Below are 18,143 nucleotides of genomic sequence, written 5' to 3' on the forward strand. Positions count from 1 at the left end.
ACCTCAATTCCTATTCAGACAGTATTATCAAAAACTACAATCCGCCATTAGTCAGTGACGCGCCATTGCCTTGCATCAGCATGCATGCGCGGACCACGCATACCGGCAAAGTTGTCAAATTTTAGTCACTAGTGTGTTTAAAAGTTAGGATTTCGTAAAGCAAGTCATATTTCGACGGCCGAATGAAGCTGTTTGTTAGCGAAGGCAACCCACACTGCCTTAAAGTGTTAGCTGCCGTAGAAGTAACCGGAGTGCAATGTGACGTCCAGTATGTCAACCATGATGGTAAGAAGCACAATTTATAAGCCTATCAATACCAGTACTAGTTACTGGTGATAAAACGGATACTGACATGCTCACATGAATTAATATTTTTGGCAACGAGTCCTTATTATTTTGCGGCGAGTGTTAGTGAAAGTCACATTTTTGAGACAACTAAGCTAGCTTGATTTCTGTCACTCACATTCAGGTGCGAGAATATTTTTTTTTTACCAGGGGACGAAAATCCATGACGTCACTTTTGTGGTTTGCTGTCCACTGTGATGCAAATCCACATATTGAAATAATGTACAGTACAAATAAGTAGTTTAGCAGGTGTACCTTTGTACTTCTGCATACCTTTTTTACCTTTTCTATGCCATTGTTCAAACCTCATATTGTTAGAATATGATAATGTAATTGTGAATGTGTTTAATTGCTGTTAAAAGTGTCAATAAAAAACAGAAAAAAATCACTCATCACCACCCTAAAAAAAGTCACAAGATTGGGAAAATATTTTTATGCACTAGAAAAATGGGCATTAATTTCTTATTTTTTTTAACTATTTTGTAGTTATGTTGCTGCTAAATGTCGTTGCAATACTTCTTCATTAGGCATTTGTTTTGATGCTAAAGGGCTATACAAATAAACATGACTTGATGCACTTACAACTCAGGCAAGTCTTCAAGCATTACCTTGTAAATATCTGTGTATATTTATCCTGGCATTCATATCATCGTAGTTTTCTCTTTCAAGCTTTTATTGCGTGTGTATCCTGGAGTGTCCTAATCTTGTTGTAATCAACGTTTACTGCATTTTTATTAAAACAACTAAAGATGATTATAGCAACATTTAGACATTAATTTACTATATGTGCTTTGTATTTCTCACTTTATTTTCAGTTTGTTGTTTTATCATTGGCAGACGTCACAATTAAATTAATGAGAGAGGGGAGAGAGGTCTAGTCTCGTTCAGAACGAAAACCTCAGTCATTAAAATAGAAAGAGAAGACAGTAAGGGGGCGGCACAGCGGCTGAGATGTTAGCACATCTGCGGCACATTTCTGAGGTCATGGGATCAAATCCAGCTGCCAGCCTTCCTGGTTGGAGTTTGCATGTTCTCCCCGTGCTTGCGCGGGTTTCATCCGGGCACACCGGTTTCCTCCCACATTCAAGAAACACACACGTCAGGTTAATTGGCCTATCCAAATTGTCTCTAGGTGTGAATGAGCGAGCAAATTGTCTGTTCCGTAGCACGGCGGCGCGGTGGTTAGCGCGTGTGCAGCACAGGTCTGAGGTCGTGGGAACCTCCTGCGTGGGTTCAAATCCAGCTCCCGGCCTTATTGTGTGGAGTTTGTATGTTCTCCCCGTGCTTGCATGGGTTTCCACCGGGCACTCCGGTTTCCTCCCGCATTCCAAAGACATGCATTTCAGGTGAATTGGCCGGTCCAAATTGTCCCTAGGTGTGACTGAGCGAGTGAGTTGTCTGTCCCCGTGTGCCCTGCAATTGGCTGGCAACCAGTTCAGGGTGTCCCCTGCCCACTGCCCGATGATTGCTGGGATGGGCTCCAGCACCCCCGCGACCCTACTGAGGATAAGCGGTGCAGCTAATGAGATGAGATTGTCAGTTCCTGTGTGCCCAGCAACTGGCTGGCAACCAGTTTAGGGTTTTCCTTGCCATGGCCAAATTATAGCTGGGATGGGCTCTAACCCTACCGAGGATCAGCAGTGCAGATAATGGATGGAGACAGCAAGGATGCAAACACTTAAAGGGACTGTGTGTTTTATTTAGTGACAACAATGTGGTTAAATTTTTTTAAATAAATAAATAAAGCCCAATATTGGTTTCAATGATAAGGAAAAGTACATAAATCGTCATATATTTGGGCCATTTTTATGTACTTGTTTGGATTCCTTAACCATTCAGGTCGTACGTGCACAACATCCTGTGGTGTGTTTTGGGCAAGTGCAGCCTGGTGGCGCCCATCCCGCCGTAGGTTGAGAAATTAGCATTCATGTTACCTTACATGAGCCAATCTTGCTTCTACAAGTAACCTAAATCTTCAAAAAGGCTAGGAAATGACAAGTAATATTCACTCAGTCACTTTGAGTGTCGATAGTTTGTATTTTTCCTTGTGCTTTTCAGCACTTGTTTTTGGTTGGATTACACCATACAGCATCATCTAGTGGTCAAATAATGCTCACTGTTAAATATTATTTTTTAAAGTGCTTTTTAAAATACATCTTTTGGGGGGTATGTCACACAATCATTTTGTGGTTTTGTCATAAAGCTGTAAAAAGCAAGCTTCCCAGTTTACAACATAGCTTGTTATGATGAAACAAAAATGTATTTTTTTGATTGAAACAAGTCTAGTACGAAACCTACTTCACAAAGAAAAATGATATTTTTTTCCGCTCTCTGTCACTAAAGAAAGAAAAAAATCCTCTTCAGTTGTACTGAAATTACATCAATAAAAAGGGTGTTTCAATCTGTATTAATTGTACAAGTAATTATGGATCGACATGTTTAAAGCTTGTGACCATAGTGTGATGACAATCATACATAAACATTACCTACATACTTGTTTCAATTATTATAAAATAATAAATTAGTGTCAGTCTGTCATGTTAAAACTTGCTTGAACGGCATCATAAAAAAGCTGAATGTGGAAAAACAAGTCAAACATATACCTGCATTATCATGCATCGCCCAACCCTAGATCTGGATGTTCGTCCCAGATGTTTGCATTTTCTTCAGCAGCCAGATCCTAGTAATCATTAAGTCGACACCATCTGGCATGCTCCTCTGTTATATGGAAGATGAACCATTTGCATTTCTTCCTTAAAATATTAGATCTGACATATAGTAACTTATTTGTTTTCCCCCTTTTTTTCAGTCACTTTGCAGGATGTTTAATAAACATTAGTGGGATGATGTTGCCAAAAGCCAATATTTGCAAAAGTTCAAGTTTTATGCACACAAGCATTTTTATGCCCTCCCTCAACAAACTGTTGTGTCAATAATAATTCAGGCTTTTGTTACCAGGACAACACAGAGTGTTAACTTCACAACTAGAATGCCTTCTACTTGTAGGAAGACATAAGAGAAAGCCAGCACACTCTGATGTTGTCGTTAGCTTCATATAAAAAAGGTGGCTGCACCTATGGAAGTTGTTAAAGTGTGAATTTATTTACTTTTAAACTCTTTCTCTCTTTCTTTTTTTTCTCTCCATCTATAATTTGTCTTTTCGAAAGTGAATGCCTGGATTCACGCAGCCTGGTTATTTTGTGGATCGGAAAATGTGTCATGGGCTCTTTTGAAATGTCCTGTGCAGAGTAAAATAACAGTTGGGCAGAAGTGTAGAATGGCTTACCAAAATATTAGTAATCTACATTAAAGATGGTAGATAGTTATGTTTGTAATCAGTCATGTAGCTGTGTCTTTTATGTGTCTTGTCTTTGACATTCTGGGGTACTGATAAGCTGAACCTAGGTCTTGTACTCTGATACTAATCCCCATCCCAAATCTACAACAAAAAACCTTTGGGACTGCAATGATTGATTTCAGTAAAAATAACAGTGAAAATGCAATGTTTTCCTCTAGCCTTTACAGAATTCAATGCATCGCTTGATTTCATTTGCATCACTTGGTTCTTTTTCAGAGAAAATAGTACCTTTCCTGAGCCAGCCGTCTTTACCAGTCCTCTTACTCCCTAATGGACAATACCTTTTTATCCCAAATGCCATATGCAGGTAAGTACAGCACACATACTGCTTTTCCTGCAAAATGAATAAATACACTTGTTACAGAGGATCAAAACGAATCATTTGTTGTTCCGTTAGATACTTGTTTGAAGTGAGTGGACAAGAGTGCAGCCCGGCTTGCGATCAGTGGCTGGAATGGGAGGCCACGGATCTCCAGGTAAGCTCCTCAGTGTTAATCATGAGACCTTTGAGTCTTGCTGATGTTGAAAAAAAATAAAAATAAAAAAAAAAGACCGCTAAGCCTGCCGAAATATGAAAATGATTTTCAGTTACTGTGTCTGCACATTGTCGACTGCAAAATCCTCTTACTGTTTTTCAACACGTTGTTGCCGCCAGTGGAGATTTTAAGTTGTATACATTTTAAGGGTTCAATTGTGTTCTTGGACTTGTCAAAAACAAAAATTCTGTAACCACTGTCCTTTTATTGCAGCCGGCCCTGATTCAGGCACTTCATTTGGCGTTTCTTCATGGGAAAGAATGTGAGGCCAGCAAAGTTCTCACTGGGCCTCTCAGCTACTTGGACCAAAGCTTGACCAAGGCGATGACCCCTTTTTTAACTGGGGTACAAAATTATTCTTTTAACATGTATACCCATTTTATCTGATGAAATTGCTGCACTGTAGACAATCTAAACCTGTACTATTGGCCAGTCACATTTGTGGGCCATTTGTTGGCTAAAAATACTAAATATTTCATTATGCAGGTTTAACCTCTGAGTTAAAACTGTGGAGTCAAAGTTATAACACTCTTAAACTTTAGTTAAATACATAACACTCTAAAGTTCCATGTACGCTTGAGTTAAAGCTTTGCTGTTCTTCGACACTTGTGTTAAAGCTATCAAGTGGCTTATCTGCTTCTACTTTTAAATTATAGCTATAAAAGTCGATTAACTAATGAGTTAAAGGTATACAGCTTACTTAACTCTTGTTAAAGTTGAGATAAAAAAATGAAGCCATACAGCACCTTAACTTAGGTTTGAATCTGAGTTCAATCGGGTTTAAAGAGTTAATTTTTAGCAGCACAAAAACATTTTGATGCCAGCTGCAACATCAATATTTATGGGGGAAAATATTAAATTGCATTTGGCTAATAATAATCCTCTGTTTCTCAGGATGCTTTTACAATCGCTGACCTTATTCTGTGTGTTGCGCTGCATCCAATTTTGTCTTCACCATCCTTATCTTCGGGTAAGAATGAATACAGTATTTAAATTCAAACATTTTTCAAATCTGGTTGTGCGTGTGAAATTTTTGGTCTTAGTAAAATTTCACCTTCCTTAGCTGCTAAATGTTTTATCATTGCCTTTTGTTAGATATGCTTTTCCCTTACTTAAATATACATGGTTTCATCTCCACCCCTGCTTTTCCCAGGTGAACACAAGTCTGTGAGGCTTTGGTTCGACCGCGTGGCTGCTTCACAGAACTGCGTGTCATCTCTTAAGGTGCTGCAGGGAAAAGGCCTGCAGGAAATGAAGAGCTTCTTGCAGAGGCAGCCTGTGCCACAGAATAGCCAGAGCAGAATTGGCACCCAGCCATGCAAAAGTGGTCCTGCCGAGGTATCTGCCAGATCAGAGCAAATAAAGCATTTGATTTCAAGGAGTTGCACTAGAAGCACTGTTGTGTTATCTGTGCTGCAGTACCCTCAGAAATCTGACCAATTGAACAGGACAGAATGAAAATGCACATGCTAGCCTGATATGTATTTTTTTTTTTTTTTATTACGGTTGTGACTTTGTTAAGGACCTAGAAGGGGAACGTGCCGTGTCACAGGAAGAGATGGACGCTGCTGCTTTCACCTGGAACAAAGGTTTAAACCCCACATCGGCAGCCCCTGACAGGCTTCACCCCATGTATGTTAATCAATTTCACATAATAATCTACAAGACGTATATAATATTTTTGGGATTTTTCCCTTCAGCTTGCCGCAGGAGGGAAAACGAAACATCCTGATGACCAGCGCGTTGCCCTATGTCAACAATGTACCGCACTTGGGAAACATCATTGGCTGTGTTCTCAGTGCTGACGTCTTCTCCAGGTGCATAAAATAGAGGAGTCCTAGGGGTTCCAGATATATGAGTGCAATACCAAACAACATTTTGACGCTGGTGTACAAAGCACCATTAACAATGTCCTTTGCTCACAGAGGAATATTGCAGCCTAATTATTTTTGTAATAGGGTTTCTTCTCTCAAGTTTAGAGATGAACCCTGCCTTACTAACGTTTTCCACAAGGTACGCCCGACTGCGAGGATGGAACCCGCTTTTTATTTGCGGCACAGACGAGTACGGCACAGCCACAGAAAATAAAGCCCGTGAGGAAGGCTTGACGCCACAGCAGATCTGCGACAAGTACCACGCCATCCATGCGAGCATCTACAAGTGGTTCCAGATCGATTTTGACTTCTTTGGTAGAACCACCACAGAGAAGCAGACTGAGTAAGTTACAACCAGGCTTCAGTTTCTTATGTTTGGGGTCCATTTTTTTTTTTAATTAAAAAAATCTAATTGCATAGCCTCTCCTCATGCAACTGACCATATGTTAAGTGCAAATGAATTTTCCTATGTTAATTTCCATAGTAAAGAAATATTTATGAAATATTAAAACGATTCGATGGACAATATGTTAAATCTACGTGTGAAATAAAACGTGAATATATAATAAATTGACAATAGATTTCATGGGATGCAATGTGGAAAAACTCGTTCAGAAATAAAACAAAAAATGATGAAGGGAAAAGGGGACAATGCTAAACATAAAAAATATTGTGCATTCTGTTGAAGCTTGAGGAAATCAATTCTAAATGTTATATCCTTATGAATATTAAAATGCATACAGTATGTGGAAGGAAGGCATCTTGAAAATAATTTCAATTTTACTTTTCATTTATTTATTTTTGCCTAAGTCATGCCTATTCCGACAGATATATTTCCACATCAAATAATTCTTACGGTGACCCCGCAAATCTTGTAAATGAAAAGGCTAATACGTTTTTCATCATTATTTGAACTATGTAGCATAAGATTACCAGATTATCTTTGCAGGATTTTGATGTTGATGTCTGGTTAGATAAGACATTACATCCACTTATTAACTCTAAAACCTGAATTGAAGTTGTAGTCGACTACTTCCAAAATTCCCCTCACTTGAAAATTCCCCCCAAAATTTGCATCTACTGTAGCTGTGATTTCTGTGCTGCTAAATAAACATCCGTACTCTGAAATGAAAAACAAAAGTTGGAGACATTTCTTCCATAAAATATTTGTAACAGCAACAAGGGTGTGAAGTATGTGTGAAGTAGTAAAACTTACCACAGACTTAACCATAGTGGATAAATGTAAAGAGCTTTTATATGTAGATCCAAGCATAAGCATATCCCTCACCAATAGAAGTGCAGTGATTGCCTGTGCTTTACCAATGCATTTGTATTTTCTCCAATATGTTTGTGAACAATGTTACTCATGTTTGAATCGGTCTGGTCTGCCTCCGTCTGAATGTGATCTCAACTTCTTCCACTTAGGATAGCTCAGAATATTTTCTGGAGACTCCACAAGAATGGCTTTCTGGTGGAGGACATTGTGGAGCAGCTACGTTGTGAGAAATGCCAGCGTTTTTTGGCTGACCGCTTTGTCGAAGGCACCTGTCCCCACTGCAGTTACCCAGATGCCCGCGGTGACCAGTGCGATAAATGCGGACGGCTCATTAATGCTGTGGAACTCAAGGTAAGTTCTTGACACTGATATGAGACTGCTTTTGGAGTATGGTTGTCCTCAAGATTTATTCAGAATACATTGTAGTTTTAACTCCTCAACACTCCTATTTGCCTTACATTAAAAGGTCAGTCTATCCATTAACATTTTTGCAGTTCAAAATCAACGTTTGAGTGATTGTAAAAATGAGTGGTTGCGCTCAGTGATTCACTTGCGGACAGACAAAAAGGACTTCTCGATTGCCTTTGACGAAGGTACATCTTTTCCCCTTAGGCACCTCACTGTAAAGTTTGCAGCCAGACTCCTGTCATTCAATCCTCTAAGCATCTTTTCCTGGATCTGCCAAAGGTAAAAATTGTAACTTCCTTTAACAACATAGCATGAGCTCTTTATCAATTTTATTTTTTCTTTTACCAGTTAGAGGCTCAATTGGAGCAGTGGCTAGAAAAGTCTACCAGCAGCGGTGACTGGACAGCAAATGCCAGACAGATAACTCGCTCCTGGCTTAGGGATGGACTCAAACCTCGCTGTATTACCAGAGATCTGCTCTGGGGGACACCAGTACCACACCCAGACTTTAAAGAAAAGGTCCGCTTCTTTTTTCGACTTGGTCTGATTTCACATTTTCTGTCCAGGTGCCCAATTCCAATATTCTGACTTGCACTGGTACCTCTACTTACAAATTTGAATCGTTCTGGGAGTAGCGTCGTAACCTGAAAATTTTGTAAGAAGAGACGCATATTGAGTATAAATGCACAGATCCCCGCAAAAGTACTGTATATTTTTTGGATGAATCATATGAGCTTCAGAACATGAAACAAATGCAATTTAAAATTCGATTACTGCTCAGTAAACATAAAACGGGAGGCACATACTGTAAAAAAACGAATAAAGAAAATAGCGAAAATATTACTTTTTTGCATCGTTTCTTGAAAAACTGATCCAAGGACGTCTACCAATCTGTCTGGAATACGCAAGAGAAACTTCATAATGAATGATAGCCTGACCTGTCAACACTTTTTCCAGGTGATGCCTTTTCACAAATTCCAAGACTTCATGGAAATTTGCTAAAATGTCTTTCATTTAGGCTGATTAAATGATTGCTGCGTCCTCCTTTCCTCTATCTTGTCGGAACCCCTCATATTAGTCTCTGAATGCTGAACTGTGATGTTGACACAAAGACTATGTTGGGAGCATGCACGCGCACTGGGTTGCCAGGCAGATTTCAAGCAGGACTAATTTTTTTTACTTTCGGGAAACTCCGTGAGCGGCTAATAGCAGCACGTAATGTACTATATTTTTGAATTTGTATGCTGAAACACTTTTGTAACTATAGGCAATAATTTTACATTCAGGTACTTAACCTGAATCTTTCGTATGTAGAGACCTTCGTAAGTAGAGGTACCCATGCGTTATGTTATCTAAACAAACTTGTACATTTTAACTGTTGATTAGTAACAACATAACCTTCCCCTTTTTGGCTCATTTAATCATGGCGGCACTGTTGATGACTGATAAACTCATTTGCCTCACATTTCAGAGGTCCTAGGTTCAATTCCAGCTATCAGCCTCTCTGTGTGAAGTTTGCATGTTTTTTTCCAATGCCTGAGTAGATTTTCTCCGGGCACTCTGGATTTGTCCCATGTACCAAAAACATGCATGGCAGAACAATTGGCCAGTCAAGATTGTCCCGTCAATAATTTCCCTCGGAAAGAGTGTGTGTCTGTCTTTGTGTGCCCTACAAATTGACTGGCTACCAGTCCAGGGTGTCCCCTGCCTACTGCCGAAAGTCAGCTGGGATGGGCTCCAATGTCCCTGGGACAATCCTTTGGATAAGTGGCTGGAAAATGAATAATTATGGACACACATTTACTGTAGCTTGTAAGTTGGAGCAAAAATCGTTTTTGGTCACGCTTTTAGTGTAGTTTAGAGCTACATAGTTTTGTTTGGCGTGGCAGCTGAGTGGTTAGCGCACAGTTCTGAGTTAATGGATTCAAATCCAGCTACCAGCATTTCTGTGCGGAATTTGCATGTTCTCAGCGTGCTTGCGTGAGTTTCCTCTGGGCATTCAGGTTTCATCCCACATTTCAAAAATAATGCATGTTAGGTAAATTGGCCGGTCCTAATAGTCCCTCGGTGTGAATGAGCGAGTGAGTTGTATTTCTCTGTGTGCCCTGCGACTGGCTGGCAACCAGTTCGGGGTGTCCCCTGCCCGAAGATAGCTGGGATGGGCTCCTGCACCCCTGCAACCCTACTGAGAATAATTGGTGCAGATAATGGATATTTACCCTATTAACACTTATTGGTCACTGATTCATAGGTTGTCCTTGTCTTTTGATACTACGTATTGGATGGAAAATATCTGATCTTTAAAACATTGTTATCCACTTATACATGATTTCCATTTTGCACTACCTTGATTCACATCTTATATGTGCCATTTCAAAGAGACCGAACTGACTCATTTGATCCATATAGTGAAAATTGAGCTCAAGTTTACAAAATATTTCAAGTTTTTTCATTTATCATTGTGGCCACTCTTTCTTTTTTGCTCCTTTAGGTGTTCTACGTATGGTTTGACGCCCCAATTGGTTATGTTTCCATAACTGCAAACTACACAGACAAATGGGAGCAATGGTGGAAGAATCCAGATCAGGTAACTCAATCTAATGTACTTTTAATCGGCAAGTTTAAGATAAACTTCTCATCCTTTTGCATCGGAAAACAAATTAAGATCAACTAATGTCATGCTTTAAATGTTAAATTAACTCCCTTTTACTTGTTCATTAAAAGATATAAGATCCAACAGATTAGAAAAAAAGAAAATGGGCGACAACTTAATTCACATCCACTCATCTCATCTTGCTCCATCCAAAATCCAGGATTGAGCAAAGCTGTGTGTGTCAGCGTGTGTTTAGGGTGGGGGCTGGGAATCGCTGATAAGTCCTCTTTGAACGGGATGATCTCACCATGATCCAATATGATGTCATCCTCACATTGCAGTGTTATTTTGTGACGCCAGGTGGAGCTGTACAACTTCATGGCCAAGGACAATGTCCCGTTCCACAGTGTGGTATTTCCCTGCTCCCTCCTTGGAGCTCGGGAGAACTACACACTGGTCAATCACTTGATTGCAACTGGTAATTATTTAGAAATCACGAATACTTTTATTGCATGTATTATCGGTAAAAAGTACTGTGAATTATTCATGCCACGATCACATATGTAACATTCTGATTTGTATACAGAATATTTGAATTATGAAGACACAAAGTTCTCCAAGAGCCGTGGTGTTGGCGTGTTTGGCGACATGGCAAAAGACACGGGCATCCCATCGGACGTGTGGCGCTTCTACTTGCTTTACGTGCGACCGGAGGGGCAAGACTCTGCTTTCTCGTGGGCAGACATGGCTTTGAAGAACAACTCTGAGCTACTCAACAACTTGGGAAACTTCATTAATAGGTAGATGAAGAAAATGCTGAGTAAGGATGCATTGTCAACAATGTTTTAGCTCAAGAAAGTTTTATATTTTAAAACCAAGAAAGTGTGGATCAGTTTACAAAGTTTAGAGGAAAACTCACTGAAATCATAGAGCTTCAGGCACAGTCAAGGACAATAATCTTCAATGGTCATTTGGGTAGGAGTACATAAGAAGAATGAGGGAGGTCTCATACAGCAAGGGTTGGCAAACGATAGTTTTCAATTTCTAAATGTTTTAGTAAAATAAAGAGAGGACATTTTAGGAGAGTTTAATTGTGTCTTCATATGATTTACAGAGTTACATTAAATGATAACGATATTCTTATAAAGACTTAACATGACAAAATGGTAGCACCACAGGACCCTTATAACAAGGACTAACGGGCTCAGAGACGGTTTCTTCCCCGGAACAATCACCACCCTAAAATAGGGCACAAAACTACAAAAAATAGTTAGCATGCCTAACTATAGAAAAGTAAGCATTCATTTCTTATTTATCGACTTAATGTGGAATTTTGTTTCTGCTAAATGTTGTTGCACAGTTTGTTTTCCATTTGTTCTTTGTTACGATGCACTTACAACTTAGGCCAATCTCCAAGCGCTACCTTTGTAAATATTCTTGCCCATTTACCCTGACATCCTTTTTACCTTATTTTTCTCTTTTTAAGTCTTTATTACGCGTTTACCCTGGAGTTCTATGTCTGTTTGTTTATGATTATTTGTATAGCCCTTTATCACACGGAGTCTCAAAGGGCTTCACGGACCACAGATTATTGCAACCTACAGACTATTAATCTAATCTTGATGCAAACAAAACTCACTACTTTGTTATCAATGACAAAAAAGACAATTCTAATTCTATAATGCAACTCAGAGTTGTATTAAGCATTCAGAGGTCAATAAAAAAAATACTGCCCTTTCTCCAACATCAGTTTAACCATAGAATCTGACACCGTGTCTTCTAATAACATACCCAAAGGGAGCCATATAAAGATGAAAATGAACTGTGCCTAAAATGTAACGTTCGGGAACCCAACACAACATTTGATTTCCTAGGATCTGGAGCAACATGACCTCCATACTTAATAGAAAATGTCGGCAAGGACATTCTTACCAGGTTTGTGAGTCCCTTTAAATAATTTAACTCAAAATAGGATCTTGTATATCCTTGTCATTAATAAACAATTAGGGTAAAACTTAAAAAATGACCATCGATCATAGAAATACTTTGAAAAAACATATCTTTAACCTTAACAGCCATGCCCGTACTACAAGTACACAGTATGCACAGTAAGAATTGTCCAACTGAAATATAACAAGGCAGTGTCATAATTAGCTGTAATCAACAAGGCAACTAACAAATTGCAAATGTTGTCTTCTTGCAAAAAATAGTGCTGTTTCAGTCAACATGAAATCAAAGGCAGAGCAATCTGCATCAAACATCAAGTCTAATTATGATCTGAGATTGTTGAAGACGTAACTATTTCAAGAGATACTCCCCGTTTTGTAAATATGTTTGGGATGGTGTAATCTCACACTCAATTAGACCACTTCTTAATGACTTAAAAAAGATTGGGGTTAAATCCCACATGAAAGATGTTTCCCTCTGATTTATTTTTTTCAAAGTACCTTCATCTTCCAAAATTATTCTGGGGCAGCAAGCATCGATGCCTAATTGCTTTTAAAAGCAGTTAAACCGCATCCAGCCGGCAGTGCTTGGAGGGAACGAAAAATCCGACCTCAAATCAAAAGATAATTAGTGTCGGGATGTCCACCTTCTGATCCTTATGGTTACCCATAAATCCAAAAGTGGGGGGCAGGCTGAGTTCATTCCATTCCTAACGTCAAACCACCCCTTCGTTGTCAATATTAAAATTTTGCCACAGCATTTTGGATGGGTGAAACGTAGTTAAATATAAATGGGTGTGTTGCGTCAGATCCATCAGCCTCTTAGCACCAGCATCCCGCTGACGCGCGCTTCCAACTTGCCTCGATTATTTGCAGTGAAGAGGCTCAAAGGGAGAGCTGTAATGTTCATTTACATCAGAGGAGTGCATTACGCATCGCAACACAATCTATAATTTATCATCAATTAGCGTGGTGGCTTGCAAGTCTATTTTTTCATGTAGCACTTTCTCCCCACTGATTTCTAACTGCCTCTCTCACTCTCTTGATGACCCCTATATATATATATATATATATATATATATATAAATAAAATTTATTTTTTCTTTTCTGTTCTTTTTTTTCCTCAACCCCTTCAACTTTCGCCTCTGCTTCCCACCCTATCCTCCAGAGCCGGCATGTTTGTTTCAAAGTTCTTTGATGGCTGTGTGCCCGCGATGGAGCTGCTGCAGGAAGATAAGAAGCTCCTGGCTTTAGTGGGCTGGGAGCTGCAACAGTACATCCAGCTCATGGACAAAGTCAAGTAAGAACACTTGAATTATGTATATTACATTCAATCTGGCCCTAGAGTCTGCTTTTCTGTTTATGCATAGTTTTGTAATGTGTTAACTGGTAATAAAGTGAAGTGGTGTGTGAATATATCCTCCAGAATTCGTGATGCTTTGAAGCACATCCTCAACATTTCTCGCCATGGCAACCAGTACATCCAAATAAATGAACCTTGGAAGAAGATCAAGGGAGGAGATGCTGAACGGTGAGATCAAAAAGAACCCTGACAATTGAGCCATCTAATTGGACATCTTTTCTTCTACAAGTATAACTGAGAATTGAATAAAAATCAAGAAATTTCCCGTTACTCACATTTTGAAAAACACACTCCTTGTATTCTAATGTCATACCTGAAATTGTGAAATTCATTTTTGCGGGACCAGTAATAAGAATTTATCATTCTCCTTCAGGCAGCGTGCAGGCACCGTCACCGGAGTCTCCATCAACATTGCATGCTTGCTGTCTGTCATGCTTTCCCCCTACATGCCGACTGTTAGCCAAACCATAAGGGATCAACTCAATGCGCCTGCTTCTTGTATCAGTGCCCTGCTGCAAGACACGGCCGCCTTCACACGTGTCCTGGACGCCGGCCACCGAATTGGCACAGTAAGTATGCAATAAAGCTAGTTTAGGTAAAATACGTAGGGTCTCTTCACTTTGGCTCCTGTGGAGATTGCCCAAAGTGCAATCGATGTGAGGCATGGGGGCACTCCAGCAGATGGGGAAATACACTGAATTAAAAAAAAAACAATTGGGACGGTCTCTTGAAAATGAATCATGTACAACCTAATACTTGGTTGCAATAGGATAGTATGTCACTTGTTTGTATTTCTAAAAGGTAGGAAGCTATCTCATTTAATACTAGTACCAACTTTTGCGTAGTCACATACCCCAGGAAATGTGTTGTACATAGAAATCATAAACTCAAAAATGACATTTAATTGCATGGAAGTAATAACATTTTTTTAATTATTTACATATTTGTATTGGGTTTATATGAGTGGTAAGATAGTGCCTTAAAAATCCAGCCAGACCCGACCACGGGCATCAAACCCCAGCCCAAGGAGGGGTAATTTTTGGCCTCACTTAATATTTATTCATTTTTAGTAAAATGAAAAAAAATAATTCCCTAACAATAAGCAAAAGAGTATTATTTTGCTCCTTTTGAGTATTTATGGAGGGACGAAAGCATGACCAACTTGTTTGGGTGTTTGGGCATTTGGGTTGGCACTGGTCACATTTTTTGTGTTGTGTGCTACTTTTTTCTTTGTTTTTGTGTACATGTTTGTCTTGCTGTCCGTCACCCCTCTTTGGAGATATGACCCGGGTAGATAGATAGAAGTATTTATTTCATTATATATTCGTTCTATTCACCATATTTACTCCCTTTCCCCTTCCTCAGGTTAGTCCATTGTTCCAAAAACTGGAGGTGGAGCAAATCGAAGCCTTGAAGAAGAGATTCGGTGGACAGCAAGTATGTAATAATCAAGAAGCGGTTTGATTGTATGTTTTGTTTGGGAAATGACAAGTGGTGATCTCTACCTGTATTAACACCACAGATGGAATACTTCCTCACATTGTGCCTTTCCTAAATTTGATGCACAGCAACCCAATATTACGAGCTTTGTTTTTTTCTGAATTCACCAAAGAGGTAAAATAATGATCATTGACTAGGCCTTTTCTTTAACTGCCTTCATCTAGCCTGAAGATGAAGCAGCAAACAAGAAGGTATCGTTGCTGTTTGATTGTGCAGCATTCACGCTGGTGCTGTCATAGTTGATTACCGCATGCTTTCACTAATACGGGCGGCCGAATTAGAATGCTGTCTTATCACCGTGAGTCAACTGCGTCCTGACGTCTCTTCATTCATCATCCGCTCGTGAAATCCCCCGCCGACACTTTGACTGAGAAGCGCTATTGTCTAAAATGAAGTCTGTTTTGGCCCTGAAATTATAACAAAGCTGCATGTTGTGATTTCTCACTCAGAAGCCGAGTGAAAACGCTGCCAGCACCCAGTTCTCCGCCACTCCGCCCACTCCTGCAATCCAAGTGAACACCGGAGCCGACCCTGAAAAAGCCAGACAGCTGACGCAAGACGTGGCAGAGCAGGTAATTTTGACAACTGTCAAAATGTATTTTCCATTCAAAGTATGTGGTTCCCTTTAAAATGTGTAGTGTGCAAGGAGCACACTCCAAAAATAGTTGTTTGTCATGCATTTATCATACATAAGGTGCACTAAACTATAAGATGCATGGAATTTGAACTACAGTATGCGCTACCATATTTTACACACTTTAGGATCAATTAGTGCAATGATTGATCAGTCGAAAAATCGCTAAATACTGCATGCATTGGGTATCGAACCCAGGTTACGTTTGGTGAGAATGCCAAAACCTGACCACCAGTGATACATATGACATAAAAATGCCACTCAATTGTATTTCATTATCACACTATGTTTTACTGATGTGCCAGAAACGAATGTTGGAGAATGGAGAAAACAGAAATTTGTTCTTATCTGTAAATACACAAAAAAAAACACTAAAAGAGAAACAACTCTTTGGTGTATCTGATGATGAATCAGACTTTGCATTTATATCTTTGAGGACACCATTTTTGTTCTCCATTCTCTAACATTTGTTTCTGGCACCTTCAGTAATAACGGTGTGATAATGAGAACATTCCTTTTTGTATGTCGTCCCGTGGTTAAGGGTCGGGTTTCATACAATGCTTTGCATTATAATCAGCAATGTGTCTCGATTGTTCAGTCATTTGACAAAATTGTTAATATAGCGTAAGCTCATGTAGTTGCACACAAATAAATACTGCATGTCCAATCGTATCCACCGTATTTTGCGGTATATGTAAGGTGCACCAGGTAATAAGATGCTCTTTTAAATTTCTGGCCAATTTGAGGCTTGTAGTTGTGCTTTGTAGTGCGGAAAATACAATACTTAGTATTGAAAAATCCATCCATCCAGCTTTTCTTCACTAGGGTCGCGGGGGTGCTAGAGCCCATCCCAGGCAGTAGGCAGGGGACACCCTGAACTGGTTGCCAGCCAGTCGCAGGGCACACAGAGACTGACAACTCACTCGCTCATACACACTTAGTGAGAATTTGGAAGCGTTACTTAACCTGCCATGCATGTTTTGGAACGTGGGAGAAAAACGGACTGCCCAGAGGAAAACCAAGCTGGTATGGGGAGAACATGCAAACTCCACACAGAAAGGCCGGAAGTTTGACTTGAGCCCTGATGCGCTAACCACTCACCACTTTACCGCCTATTGTAAAATCAACATACCATTACAAAAGTAACATAACTTGATTGCCTTTAATTCCAGTCTGATTTAAACAAAATCAACTGTTATGATAATGATGGCAGGATGGGTATTTGGTTGCCTTTTAAAGTATGTACTTATAGCATTGTAAAATCTGACAGGCCATAATAAAACTGATGTAGCTCGATTACCTTTACTTACTTTTACATTACAACATAACATTTTATGTTCAAACAAAACTTTTGTTTTCTCCATGATTGTAAATCCAGCAGTCGTCCACTAGTATAATTGGACCCTCTGCCAGCCCACAAAAAAAATATAACAATTTTCTTTACCAAAAAAAAAGTTACTTACCTGTAATGTTTTTTCTTTCGGTGTAATGAGATGCTGTTGTGTTCTTTCTGTATTGCATGCAATGAACCAGTGGGGGTATTCAGTTTCTCCCCAAACCTGAAGATATGGTTAACATCAAATCCTAACAAAGTTTATCCTACTTTTCTAAGTCAAGCTCAAATTATAAATGGGCTTAAGATAGATTAAAAGAGTTTGTCCCAAATAATTGTAGGCTCTTTTAAATATTGAGTATTATTGCATCTAAAATTCAACTGGAGTTATATTTGACAGAAGGAGATATTTGAAGGAGAAACAAACTCGGGGTTTAATGGAGAACATCCCCCTTATTCATGTCTGTCACCTGGGCAGCATTTATTTCATTTCATTTATTAGAACTAAACCTTGTACAAAAATCAAACATCCATTTGTTTTTTTAAGTCACACAGATTTCTAGTTTTAAGTAATAGTGCTTTAAATTTGAGTCCAATGTATGTGTGAGCTTTGTCATAAATTAATATACATATATTGAATATTCAGTTTTTCTTTTCATTTCTCATATTTTATTATTGATCACGGATTCAAAAGTATGTCATGTTTTAATTAAATTCCTTTTAGCAAAAAAAAGACTATATCCGATCTTATCAATGCACATTAATAATATGTATTGTCTTCTCTTTTTTCCAGGGGGAAAAGGTGCGAGCCTTGAAAGCGCAGAAGGCCGACAAGGCGGTGATTACGGCCGAGGTATCCAAATTGTTGGAGCTTAAAAAGCAGTTGGCAATGGCAGAGGGCAAGAGTCCCGAACCCGCACCGGCCAAGGGAAAGAAGAAGTGAGATACACGGGGGGGGAAAGAAAGTAACAAAGACG

General features: G+C 39.3%; 1 protein-coding gene across 1 annotated transcript; it reads left to right on the forward strand.

The window, feature by feature from the left end:
- The first annotated feature begins 21 nt into the window (after positions 1 to 21).
- Positions 22 to 18,122, forward strand: mars1 (methionyl-tRNA synthetase 1). The gene is made up of 21 exons (XM_088338821.1): positions 22 to 285; positions 3,920 to 4,010; positions 4,101 to 4,179; positions 4,453 to 4,584; positions 5,134 to 5,209; positions 5,393 to 5,577; positions 5,762 to 5,871; positions 5,940 to 6,056; positions 6,253 to 6,456; positions 7,539 to 7,740; positions 8,002 to 8,076; positions 8,146 to 8,316; positions 10,289 to 10,384; positions 10,751 to 10,868; positions 10,977 to 11,190; positions 13,505 to 13,636; positions 13,763 to 13,867; positions 14,073 to 14,268; positions 15,065 to 15,136; positions 15,649 to 15,771; positions 17,960 to 18,122. Exons 1-21 carry the CDS (start codon positions 183 to 185, stop codon positions 18,107 to 18,109), a joined length of 2,751 nt encoding a protein of 916 aa, XP_088194947.1. The 5' UTR covers positions 22 to 182; the 3' UTR covers positions 18,110 to 18,122.
- The last annotated feature ends 21 nt before the right edge of the window (positions 18,123 to 18,143 follow it).

The sequence above is a fragment of the Urocampus carinirostris genome, chromosome 6 (genome assembly GCF_059441175.1).
Source record: "Urocampus carinirostris isolate Australia breed hairy pipefish chromosome 6, RoL_Ucar_1.0, whole genome shotgun sequence".
NCBI lineage: Eukaryota > Metazoa > Chordata > Actinopteri > Syngnathiformes > Syngnathidae > Urocampus > Urocampus carinirostris.